Below are 12,348 nucleotides of genomic sequence, written 5' to 3' on the forward strand. Positions count from 1 at the left end.
AGTTGCGCGTTTGCGTATATGACACATTTGTTTCCTGTGTAGGACGCAAGATGTATATTCCGTAGTTGTTCCTATAGCGCCCCTTGTGGCTGTTTGCTTATACATTTTTTCTCACGCAAATTCTCTTTTCCAGTTGTCTTACGTTCGCCCTTGAAAAAAATCGCTAACCCCCCAAATTCCATCCGATATTGCTTAAACGCTATAAAAATCGTTCAGCGAAATGTCGTGCCCCTATAACTAATAAAACATTAAACAGCCCATTTCAAGGGTTGACTGTACGGTTAGCAACCTTTTGGTTTTGTGGTTTTAGCGGTTAATTTGAAGACCTATTGTCAATATAACTTTGATGTAATTCACTGCTGCAATTGCGAGCGTGCAGCTTAACTATAAACTGGAATACCTTTGGAATTTTGTAACCACCTTAAACGCTTTTAACCCTGTCCTGTAATTTTTACGACTATTTAATCGCTAAACACATTAAAACTTATTATAGAGTGTACTCAACGCGATATTAATAGTGAAAATATGCATTTGGTAAAAAAGTCTCTAATTTTTTATCTGTAGTTCTAAGATTGTTTAAAGGTTTAAATATACCCCCCAAAAACATCGTTGCGGGCAATTTGAATGAATGCATGAACTTTATCCTCGCGTGGCCGGAAAACGACAGTCGTTATAACACGGGTGTTAATACACCATGTGCCAGCTTATGAGTTAATTACGAATTAATTTCATACCAAGTACTCTTGTCATATTCTTACATGCGCCTATAGATATATATCATATAACTATACTTATGTATTCTTACGGAACTTTCTGTTTTATATGTTACTGTGCCTATCAGGTATTAGTTGATATGAATGTTTAACAGTAGCAACCGCAGTGGGATTCGAGTCCACAGTCTATTACCTTTGATTTACGATTACGCAAACACAGGCCCTTGTAAGAGAGATTGAAATAAACCTTGTGTAAAAGAACATACCTAGCTCACTAAAATAGACTTACATTTGAAGCATATAATCGGAACTGACTTCGTATTTTAAACTAAAATACCTTTTTTACGCCCTTGGTATTCTATTCTATGCACACATTACCATATGTCCGCGCATTCAAACCGATTTTCCATGTTTTGCAACCAGACCACGAAACAGGCTGTATAGCTCTTTATTTTTTATGGGGTGCTAATACGTCAGCAACGATGTTTTAATCATTAACCAGCTGTTAGGTTCCCTGACTCTATATGCACTTGAACGAGGCCCTTACAATTTGTAACGAACAGGTTAACCATAACCAAACAGCCGCCTGTAAAACGCGCCCTAAAATAGTTCAAACATATGTGCTATTATATATATCTATACAGTGCAAAGCTGCATTTATAACCGTTCGAACGTCCGCTCAACTTTGTATAAGTGTATATACAGCAAAAACCTGAACAGTTTGGTATATAAGATAGCATACAAATCAAAATCGTGCCAGTCTGTCTTTCTGCCCCCCCCCAAAAAAAACACAATTTTTAGCGGGAATCTGTTTAAAAAATGAATAAAACTTTAAATACTACTCCAAAGATTTAAGTACGTCTTTGCTAGTCCTTAAAGTATGCAGTAACTGCGTGGTTAAGCAAATAAGTTACTGATTGAAGTGTAAAACGCAACACATTGTTTGGTCTGCAAACACACATAATCAATTTAGGCATTCCAGTATTACACATCTTGTTTGATCATTGATCGCTCTTTGACGTCACAAAGCGATTTTTAAAACGTAAACAGGTTGATTTATTTGCTCTAGAGTAGTATTGGTCAGTGACCAGATTGCCATTTTAATTGACTTCAATAAAATACAGCATGTCCATTGCCTATGATGATATCTACTGTATTATCACATAGTTAATATACCCAATTGCTAAATCAATAGCCAAGATAAGTCTTGTGTGCTTAAGCGCCCGGTAAAAGTTATACCGTGTGAACATTATAGAATAGCTATATAAGTTTCACATACAATATATAGTACTGTCTGTAACATGGTATTTTATAATCGTGTTTTCAACAATTAAGAACACCTTTGCTTTTGGATATGATTACTTCCGATAGGCTATATGGCCGTTCCTAAAAGGGCACTGAATTCCGATAAATGTAAACCAAATTGAAAGTTTTGGTTCTCTTTTAAATTCTATACGTGACGGTAGGCAAGATTCTAATAACCGTAAATGCTCCTACTAAGTTGCATTGGTGTAATACCTAACGCTACGATGTCTTTATAAACCAATTTAGATGCAATAAAACTTGCACTAACTGAATTTCTAAACTTTAAGCTGTGTATATTCTACTAGTTTACCTATATAGTAGCTGGGTTAAGATGGTATACATATTTTCTCGCCCCGCTTTATATTCCTGTCTTACGTTACCGTACGAGTCTTAAAAGAGTATACTGTTAAATATTTTAAACAGAATAAAGAACTACAATATGTGCTAAAAATATCCTAATTTATCCCACAGTACAATACAGGCACTTAACGTAGCCTTTACGTAGTCAGACTATATATGCTCACGTATTATCTCACGGCCAGCAAATAGCAACGTTGCCCAGCGCTGTCACCCAGCAGTTTTATTAAATCTAAATCAACTTTTAATAAATTTGGTGTAAGGGGCGCGGTGTGCATACGAAAACGCAATTCTGCTTGATTGCAGTGTGTATTTGATACACATAAGAAACTTAACGGCAAACAGAAGTAAGAAGTTTCATATGTACTTTCGTCGGTTTGAGTAAGGTTTCGGCATTGACATTATTCGCACTTGCCCTTGAATTGATTATTTTGAGCCAACAGCGTAAAACAAGGGCACAGCTCTGAATAAACGGGCACACATTACAAAATATTACATTTACATCTCAAAAAAACTCGTTTGGTTGTGGAAGACATTAGTGTCTTATTGCTCCCCAAATATGATACCTTAAAACAAGTGTTCCCCAACAAAATATGTACAAGCAACAACAATAAGCATACGATGTTAAGAAAAAATGTGAAAATTTATAGGTAACACTGACCATAGGGGATTCCCCGTATTTTGTAACACGTGCCCATAGTAAAGTTGCTTTTCGTATTTTAGTAAATACTATAACTTGATTTCCCCCTTTTTTTAAAGACATATATGGCTAGTTCCTTATGTGTTTAAACTTATATAAGAATGACTGATGTAATTCATGACGAAGTCGAGATAGAAGACTTTGAATTTGACGAAGAAACTGAAACGTATTATTACCCTTGTCCTTGCGGAGATAAGTATGTTTTTTTTGTGCCTAAATTGTAGCTTCCTGCTAGGATAATGTGATTGTTATACAGTTTTTGTTGGCGAATTTGAGTTTTATATTAAGATTTTGATGTTTATGTCAAAATGACCATGTATATATATATGTTTTATTTGGTTTGCAATTTATAAACTAGAACAATAACTTATTTGTATTTCAAATCAGTAATCTCCATAAATGTTTCGCACCATATATGTTTATCAGAAGTTCATGTTAGTAACACTACCTTTACAGGTTTGAAATATCACTTGAAGAGTTACAAAGTGGTGAAGATATTGCTACCTGCCCAAGTTGTTCATTACTTGTTAAAGTAATTTATGATCCTGACGATTTCTTGCTAGATGAAGCTAAAGAAGTTGGAACGAATGAAAGCGTGAAACAAACTGCTTAAAATCATCTGTACATCATAAGTCATTAGAAGGTATTTAGTTTTATTTCTGTATTTTTCTAGCATTTTTTTTGATCTATTGTCCTATTATGACAGCATACACCCACAATGAGCTTGGAATAATCTGTACAGTCATAAGTCATTAGAAGATAGTTAGTTTGGTTTCTGTATTTTTCTAGCATTTTAAAGGGTCAAACTTTTTTATTATGACAGTGTACACCCGCAATGGTACCAACGACAAGCCTTGAATCAGTAACCTCTGGGTTACAGGTGCATAACCACTGCACCAAAATAGCAGCTGCTAACACAGTGTAAATAACAAGCAAATATAAATAACATAATAATCAGTGAGAATTTTTCTGAAAATAAGTGTAAGGTTATGATTTTTTTGTTTTACAGGTGTTTGTTAAATTCTCTAGTAGCATGTCTTCTTGTTTTATTCGAAGTTCTTCACTCATTTCATCTTGTCGTCACATACTAAGAAAATATGGAAAAGATTCAAAACCAATTAAAGTACGTTTATAAATATAGTTTTATTCGTGTGTAGCGTATTGTAGTTGTACAGGGATCATTTTATTTATGTATACTTAGACACTTGTTCATGCAAAAAGGTAAAGACGTTATCCCAAAAATATGTGCTGTTGTTCTGTTTCTCTAATAATATAATGTTAATGTCACTGCATTTACTGTTGCAGATTTCTAAACAAAAGAGAAAAACGAATCTGAACCATAATACAAGTAAGAGCCAAGAACTATATTTATAATTTAAAGAATAACATTATGGGTGTTGAGTGAAGCTGTATAGCAGTCTCCATTAATTTTTTTCAAGTTAATTAGTGTGTTTATTTCCAGAGGCAAGACACCAACGTTTTGATAAAATTGAAACTTCAGATTTTGGAAATGAATTTCTTTATGGGCGATCTGTTTGTAACCTTGCGCTGTTGTCTTCCCGAAGACCAATTTTTAAGTAAGAATGTGCAGATAGTTAATTAAAATGTATTGTCAAATGATGCTGTTACCATTTTAGGTGTATTCTGTTACCATTTTAGGTGTTTCTTCATGTGATAGGCACTTAACAACAGTTGCTGCAACCAAGTAGTCCTTTATGGGTTTTAACATTGCCATACAGCAATATAGGCTATAAAAATACACTTTATTTATTTTTAAATTTCCTTTTGTTTGCAGAATGTTTATTAATTCAAAATGGGAAGTCCAAGAACCAGAGGATCCCAGGGTTCAAACCTCACTGAAGGAAGCTGAGGAAAGGAATATTCCAATTGAGTTTGTTTCTGTTTCAGATTTGTTTGAAATAACGCAGGGGTTTCCACACCAGGTAGGCTATTTTAAAACTTCACTTGTTTATTATTATTTTCCACATGGGTGAGGTCCTGCAGCATGGCTTACCATATGACCTGATATTTAGGACAGAGTTGGCCCATGTCCCCAATACCTAGGATGGTATAACAGTATAACTCACTAGTGACCAGTTGGTTTAAAGCGTCTAACCACTGAGCCCCCAGCATCAGACCAAAGCTTGTTCACCATACCAGTTTGGTATGCAGTTAATATTTGTCCTTGAGCAAGACACTTAACTGCTATTGCTCCAACCCAGTGGTCACTAATGGGTTGTCCAAATTGTCAGTCATACAGAAAAAATCACCCACAAAGTTACATTATACATGGTTAACTTGTAAGAGAGCACGAGGTGCATGAAACAGAACATCAGTGTTATAACGACTGTCGTTTTCCAGCCATGTCAGAATAAAGCAAGACAGCAAGTTACATTTATTTATGCTAAAAGGCCATTCATACATTACAGGGCATATGTCTTGAAGTTGGGCAATTACCTGTTATCCCATTAACACAAGATACTATAACCAGTTTAATACATCATAAGTTGGAACAATGTCCAGTATGGGTTCTTCTATATGACATAATTGACCCGATGAACGTTGGAAATATTTTGCGGACTTGTCATTTTCTTGGTGTACATGCTGTTATTATGACGCCTCAATGGTATGTGTGTTTAAACATTGAAAAAAAAGAATTAATCTTAGCAGGACGGGCAATGACAGTTGTTGTAACCTGTAACATGGGTGTTCTGGTTCATACACCTTGTACCCGTTTACAAGTTACTACGTATGTACTTTTTTGTCAATTTGTTGATAATGTGTGGTTGACAATTAAGAAAACCCATTAGTAACCACTGGGTTTCAGCAATTGTCGTTAATGGTCTTGCCAAAGAATGCACATGCCCACAATGGTAGCAGCATTGAGTGTGTGATTTTAAACTATGCGATCCATTCAGTGCCCCTCTATCTTCGAGTGCATGTAAAGCTAGCAGTGGTGCTACAGAAATAATGCAAATATATTCTGTGAGAAAACCAACGCAATTTATACAGGTCAGTTATCTTATTTAAGCGAGGCCTTACATGGAGACTGGTGTTTAGACCAGAGTTAGCCCATTACCTGCACTTATGTGCTACCCTATATTTCGAATTGATATTTTACTTGATGGCTTTAAAACTAGGGCCTGTATATTTTTATGGAGGTGGACTGTATGTCTGGCATTTTGAAAAGATGCATACATGTTTATCTTATTTCTTATAAGAAAACTTCTCTTATTTTTCGGGTAATGGTGCAGTTCAGGCACAAATCTCGGGTCTCCTGGCCTGCCTCTGACCTCACCCATATATAATACAATATATCACTATTTTAAAGTTGAATTATTTCTACAGGATATGTCAGAGAAAAATTGGGAGATATTGGGCACAGATATTTTTCGCGAGGATAATAATACTCACTGCCCTGTATTGGATGTTGTTGAACACAAAGTTACAAAACCATCTTTGCTTATTCTAGGTTTGTTATATATGTAACATTGCATTGTATTTTATGGCACATGTACAACGGTAAAAGAATTTCTTTCTGTTTATTGATATTTAATTCAAACAAATACATTCATATTTTAATTAATTCATCAAAAATGTTAACTAGTTACAAAATCAATAGCAAATTTTGTTAAATGTTGTTTTATGCTGCAGGTAGTGAAGGGTCTGGTATACCTTCTGATGTAAAAGAAATTTGCACCAAATTGTTGACGATCAAACCTTTAAAAACAAACACTGAAAATCCTCAACTGTCAGTACCTTGTTTGAATGTGTCTGCAGCAACAGGTACAATGCACAAAACTCTAGCATTTAAATTTATGTGATAGCCCATGCCAGTAGCTGCAATTAGACTCTGACCTACAGGTTATGGGTTTAAGGCTCGTCGCTGCTACTGTTGTGGGTGTACCGTATGTGTCTTTGGGCAAGACACTTAACCCTAGCTCTAAGAATATATGTAGTTTTAGTATAACAGCTTAATGAAATTGTTGTCTTTTATTTTAGGAAAGCGTTGTGGCCGCTTTAGGTTTTAGTTGCCTAAATTATGAGGCCTCATAACATTTTACCCATGCCATATTTTCTAATGCATTCTTCTAATGAAGTTCTTTTTACAGCGATTATATTGCATCAAATATTGCTCAACAGAAGATAGTTCAATTAAAATAAATGTGAAATTCAGTTTTACCAGCGCAAACGGAGTCATTCAATTCAGATTCAGGAGTTATTTATCTTTTCTCATTACTATTTTTCTGTGCCTTTTATTGGATTCACATTTCTTATCTTTTATTTTAGTTTTTTTAAACAATTTTCTGTATTTTCTTATGTGATCATGCGTCAATAAAAGTCACCAATCAGCTTCAAATGTATTGCGTAATACTTTGTGTACATTTCCCAATTTCCGTAAACACTGGGTATTTAAAGTCTAGTTACATTTTATTTATACAACATAAAATTTATCATTTCAGTAGCTTTTAGATAGGTTTTGTAGTCATTTTGTGGCAAGTTTTGTCCAAGAGCGCAACGCAGTAGATTGCATGTATCAGTTTTCGTCAGGACAATTTGGTCGAATTTTCAGTATCGTTACATACCGTTTGTAGAATGGATCGCATTTCAGTTTAATGAAAAGTTACAGTCTTGTAGATTATATACACGTAACTGTTGATTTATTTTGCAAAAATAGTGACGTAAAAGGTGTGACAAAATTGTGCTTACTTTGCGTAAAGAAAATGAAGAATGCAACTATATACTTTACTGTGTGAGAGCGTGCAAATGCTATTTAGGTGTTATAAGGCCTGCTATTTTAAACGTACCTACAGACTACTTGTTATAAATATACTTCATTTTGTTACCCACTTGTAAAATTTCCAACAGCTGTTAAGTCTTTACTGAAATGAATTAAATTTCTGCTGTTTTTGTTCAATGAATTGTAAGAAGGAATGCAGTTCTTGCGATTTTTGAGGCTCCCAAATTTGTCAAGAAATTTGAACTCTGTTTATCATGCAGCGCGCTACAGGACTTATCATAATGTAAAACCAAAAATTGACCAGAGAATTATTTTGCGGAAACAAAGCCCAACAAATGACTTTCAAAAGCGAGAAATAGGGATTGGTAGTCTCGCTAAATTTGTGGTGAATCATGGAACCAAACTACGATACTGGGTTGTGGGGGCTACAGTTGGTACTGGGGTATATGCGAAAAATACATACGAAACATGGAGTGAAAAACTGGAAACATATTTTCCCGATGTAAAATATTGGGCAGAGAGATCCGGTGATGTACGTTGGCATGTTAGTACTGCTGTTCGAAATCGCTTTGATAAGGGCAGAGCTAGATATGATAGTTTAAAGGAGCGGTACAGGAACTATGAGTGGCCTGATATTGATGTAATAAACTCATATTTGCCTCACACTAAAGATGGTACTGTTACGAGCTCAAGTATTCTTAGCAGCGCTGGTGTGAAGTTTTTAACCACTTCAGATCCAGATGGAAACTCAAAATCATCAAAAAATGGAAAACCAAATGACGATAAAAAAAAGATTGAAAAATTACAAGGAGAAGTAGTGGATGTAGAACTTAAGTATCAAAAACTTATTGAAAAGTTGGAAAGAGAAAACCGCAATTTGCGAAAACTATTGCTCTCCAAAGACGATAAAGATATTTACCGGCGAAAAATTAAGAAATCTTTAATTGATATGTACTCTGAAGTTTTGGACGAATTGGCTGATTATGATACAAACTATAGGACCCAAGATCACTTGCCTAGAGTTGTGGTTGTAGGAGACCAGAGTGCCGGGAAAACGAGTGTATTAGAAATGATAGCACAAGCGAGAATTTTTCCTCGTGGCTCAGGAGAAATGATGACAAGAGCTCCTGTAAAAGTCACGCTAAGCGAAGGTCCAAATCACGTTGCACAATTCCGTGACAGCTCCAGAGAATTTGATCTTTCGAAAGAAGAAGAATTAAAATCTCTACGACATGAAATTGAGCTCAGAATGAAGAGTAGTTGCTCTGATGGTAAAACTGTCAGTAATGACACGATTTCTCTCACTGTAAAGGGCCCAGGTCTGCAGAGGATGGTACTAGTGGATCTTCCAGGCATGATAAGTACTGTTACCAGTGGTATGGCACCTGATACTAAGGATGCAATATGTAACATGAGTAAACATTACATGGAAAATCCCAATGCAATAATCCTCTGCATTCAAGACGGCTCTGTAGATGCAGAACGCAGCATTGTAACAGACCTAGTCAGTCAAATGGACCCCTCCGGCCGCAGAACTATCTTTGTTTTAACCAAAGTCGACCTGGCTGAAAAAAATATCACCAATCCCAGCCGAATCCAAGAAATTTTGGACGGAAAACTGTTCCCAATGAAAGCGTTGGGTTATTTTGCTGTGGTAACTGGTCAAGGCAGTGCTAATAGTAGTATTACTGACATTAAAGAGTATGAAGAAGAATTCTTTTCTAATTCAAAGGTTTTTAAATCCGGGTTGCTAAAAGCAAGCCAATTGACAACTGCAAATTTAAGCTATGCTGTCTCAAACTGCTTTTGGAAAATGGTAAGAGAATCTGTAGAGCAACAAGCAGATGCGTTTAAAGCTACACGATTTAATTTAGAAACAGAATGGAAAAATAATTTTCCTCGCGTAAGGGAATTGGATAGGACCGAATTATTTGAAAAAGCTAAAAATGAAATTCTTGATGACATGCTTTCTCTGGTCAATATACCACCACAAAAATGGGAGGCTACATTGCAGACTCGAATGTGGGATAATGTGTCTAACCACGTAATTGAGAATATTTACCTGCCTGCTGCGCAGTCTGAAGACCCTGGCACATTTAACACAACAGTTGATATAAAGCTTAAGCAGTGGGCAGAGAAGCCTTTACCTAATGCTTCTATAAATGTGGCGAAGGAGACTTTATTAGAAGAATTCTCAAAAGTTCTGCAGTCTGACTCCACTGATCCAGAAGAAAAAATCACAAATGGAAATCAAGATCCGATTTTTAAAGCTCTTCGGCAAGCTGTACGAGATGAAGCTGTATCAAGACACACGTGGAATAGTGATTTCTTGGAAATTCTTAGAGTTATTCAGCTAAATGCTTTAGAGGATCGTTCAATTTCCGATAAACTGCAATGGGAAAGTGCAGTGAAATTTATTGAGGATAATTTGGGCATGTTACTGAATAAAACCGAGTCAAAAATACAAGAAATTATTGGACATGGGACTTGGCATAGATGGACACACTGGAAGTCTAGAACTTGGGAAGAACATCAGAAAAATGAAATTTTTAACCAACTTGAGAACCTGTTTCATACGAGAAAACAACACGGGCCATATCTTGCCAGTGATGAACTCACAACGATTCGAAAAAATTTAGAAACACGCGGAATTGAAGTTAACAAGGAAGCAATTATTGATACATGGCAGTTGGTTTATAGAAAGCATTTCCTAAGTACTGCTTTATCAAGGTGTACAACATGTAGAAGGGAGTTTTACCGACACCATGCAAGTGGAATGTCTCAAAGCTTGGCCGATGAGGTAATTTTAACTTTTAGTTTTACATGGTTTATGTGAACTTGTGACATTCGTTGTAATTTGTAACAGCGTTTTAAAATGTTCATACACTTCATGCCTGCTTACCAGTTACCATGTATGTAACTTTGTCAGGATTTATTGCCTTCTTCTGTGTGGCTGCCTATTTGGACAATATTTGTTTAAGCAATTGCCTCAAAGTGTCTTGCCCAAAGACACATGCATAAATTTATAACCATTCACAATTTTGTCAGACTGTCAGTGTTTAGTTCTGAACCTATCCAAACCCACTATCCAGGTACTATAGTGGAGGGTTTAGTAATCAATGTTTTATTTTCAGGAGGCTGAAAACGTGGACTGTAGTGATGTCGTCCTCTTCTGGAGAATCCAAAAGATGCTGAGCATCACAAGTAATGCTCTTCGTCAGCAAGTGATGAACACGGAAGCTCACAGGCTTGAAAATGAGGTCAAAGAAGTGGTAGAAGACTTTGGTCAAAATCGCGAGTTAAAACAAAAACTTTTGACTGGGAGGCGTGTGGAGCTTGCCGAGGAATTACGAAAAGTTAGGGATGTACAACAAAAACTTGAAGAATTTATTGAAGCACTTCGCAAAGAGAGATGAGTGTTTTAAAATTGAATTATTTATCCACAATAGCATTAATGTAATGCACTAGCACAGTATTTTCACTTATTGTTGCAGTTTGTAAAAGAGCAGGCACGCTAACCTGGGGTGGCAGGAAGGCAGTCTTAACCCGGAATTTACTACACTGCAATAATCAGTAAACAATACAGCCAATTTGGTGAAATGTGTTTAACAGTATTGTGTGTCTAACTATCCCTGCATCTTAAAAGTTTGGCACTCATGGGCCCATTTGTCTAATTTATAACTCACTTTTACAAATGATTTAATATCCTTGCCTTTATTCATTACAATACTATTTACCACTACTTGAATTAGTTGTTTAATTTGCTATTTTTGTTTTGTTTTTCAGTCTGACTAAAATTTTAAGCTATTAAAAATACCTTTCAAATTTTTAATTAATATCATACAGATGGTATGAGCAACTTATTACACTGTGTTAATAGAAGAGTTCAGATTTCATTTGTGTTCCTTTAAATTAATGATGGTATATAATAATGTATATATATATATATACATATATATATTCTTAGGAGCCATATGTGTAATGCTTTAACTCTATTCTAATTAAAAATATTTGACACTATAAATACATGCATGTAACTTAAAAGTCATTAGCAATTGTCACTGACTTTAAATGTTTAATACAGCATTGTAAGTTTGACATGCTACAGACTAAATACTTCTGTCTCTATTCATGACATTTTTTTGGAAGGCGCCAAACCTGGGGTGGTAGGGTATGTAGGCCTACCCTGAAATTTACACTGCATTTTACACTGCATTAATAAAGAAACATTACAACTAAAAGTTTTGTTACAATAAGATTTTTGTTACAATAACAATAAGAACACCTTATAACTTTATATTAATTATTGTATTGGTTTATTTCAGTCGAAAACTTTTTTCAATTTGAGTCTTTCTATTACTTGGTGAATTTGTTTATAAAACTAGTCCAATCAGACTGCCAGTTACGAATGTCTGTTTGTGTTTTTGTTGTGAGTTTTAAAGGAAATGTCCTGACATTGAATTAATTGCAATTAGTGTGAACTTGTGATGTTTTGTTTAAGTTAAGCAGTTTCTTTCCTTTGCATGCATTGC

At 35.3% G+C, this 12,348-nt stretch overlaps 2 protein-coding genes across 3 annotated transcripts; both read left to right on the forward strand.

Moving 5' to 3' along the window:
• Positions 1-3,104: 3,104 nt before the first annotated feature.
• Positions 3,105-7,435, forward strand: LOC100187112 (rRNA methyltransferase 1, mitochondrial). Of its 2 annotated transcripts, XM_026834797.1 has the most exons (11): positions 3,105-3,271; positions 3,532-3,718; positions 4,085-4,198; positions 4,381-4,423; positions 4,538-4,652; positions 4,871-5,018; positions 5,505-5,701; positions 5,994-6,087; positions 6,424-6,547; positions 6,730-6,861; positions 7,188-7,435. In XM_026834797.1, the coding sequence occupies exons 3-11, from the start codon at positions 4,109-4,111 to the stop codon at positions 7,223-7,225; spliced, it is 981 nt and encodes a 326-aa protein (XP_026690598.1). In that variant the 5' UTR covers positions 3,105-3,271; positions 3,532-3,718; positions 4,085-4,108; the 3' UTR covers positions 7,226-7,435. The 2 variants fall into 2 exon arrangements, with proteins under 2 accessions (XP_026690598.1, XP_026690599.1); XM_026834798.1 differs by lacking the exon at positions 4,381-4,423 and having other exon boundaries at positions 3,143-3,271; positions 4,540-4,652; positions 7,188-7,426.
• Positions 7,436-7,948: 513 nt separating this feature from the next.
• On the forward strand, positions 7,949-11,914 carry LOC100179216 (dynamin-like 120 kDa protein, mitochondrial). The gene is made up of 2 exons (XM_018812247.2): positions 7,949-10,616; positions 10,951-11,914. The coding sequence occupies exons 1-2, from the start codon at positions 8,010-8,012 to the stop codon at positions 11,230-11,232; spliced, it is 2,889 nt and encodes a 962-aa protein (XP_018667792.1). The 5' UTR covers positions 7,949-8,009; the 3' UTR covers positions 11,233-11,914.
• Positions 11,915-12,348: the final 434 nt, after the last annotated feature.

The sequence above is a fragment of the Ciona intestinalis genome, chromosome 6 (assembly GCF_000224145.3).
Source record: "Ciona intestinalis chromosome 6, KH, whole genome shotgun sequence".
Lineage (NCBI taxonomy): Eukaryota > Metazoa > Chordata > Ascidiacea > Phlebobranchia > Cionidae > Ciona > Ciona intestinalis.

What these genes read in the sequence shown, in the direction of transcription:
- LOC100179216 (XM_018812247.2), top strand. Translation starts at nt 8,010, where the DNA reads ATGCAGTTCTTGCGATTTTTGAGGCTCCCAAATTTGTCAAGAAATTTG. An exon ending in CTCAAAGCTTGGCCGATGAG is followed by an intron (nt 10,617 to 10,950) that starts GTAATTTTAACT and finishes TTTTATTTTCAG; the next exon opens with GAGGCTGAAAACGTGGACTG.
- LOC100187112 (XM_026834797.1), top strand. Translation starts at nt 4,109, where the DNA reads ATGTCTTCTTGTTTTATTCGAAGTTCTTCACTCATTTCATCTTGTCGT. An exon ending in ACCATCTTTGCTTATTCTAG is followed by an intron (nt 6,548 to 6,729) that starts GTTTGTTATATA and finishes TTTATGCTGCAG; the next exon opens with GTAGTGAAGGGTCTGGTATA. An exon ending in GAATGTGTCTGCAGCAACAG is followed by an intron (nt 6,862 to 7,187) that starts GTACAATGCACA and finishes TTCTTTTTACAG; the next exon opens with CGATTATATTGCATCAAATA.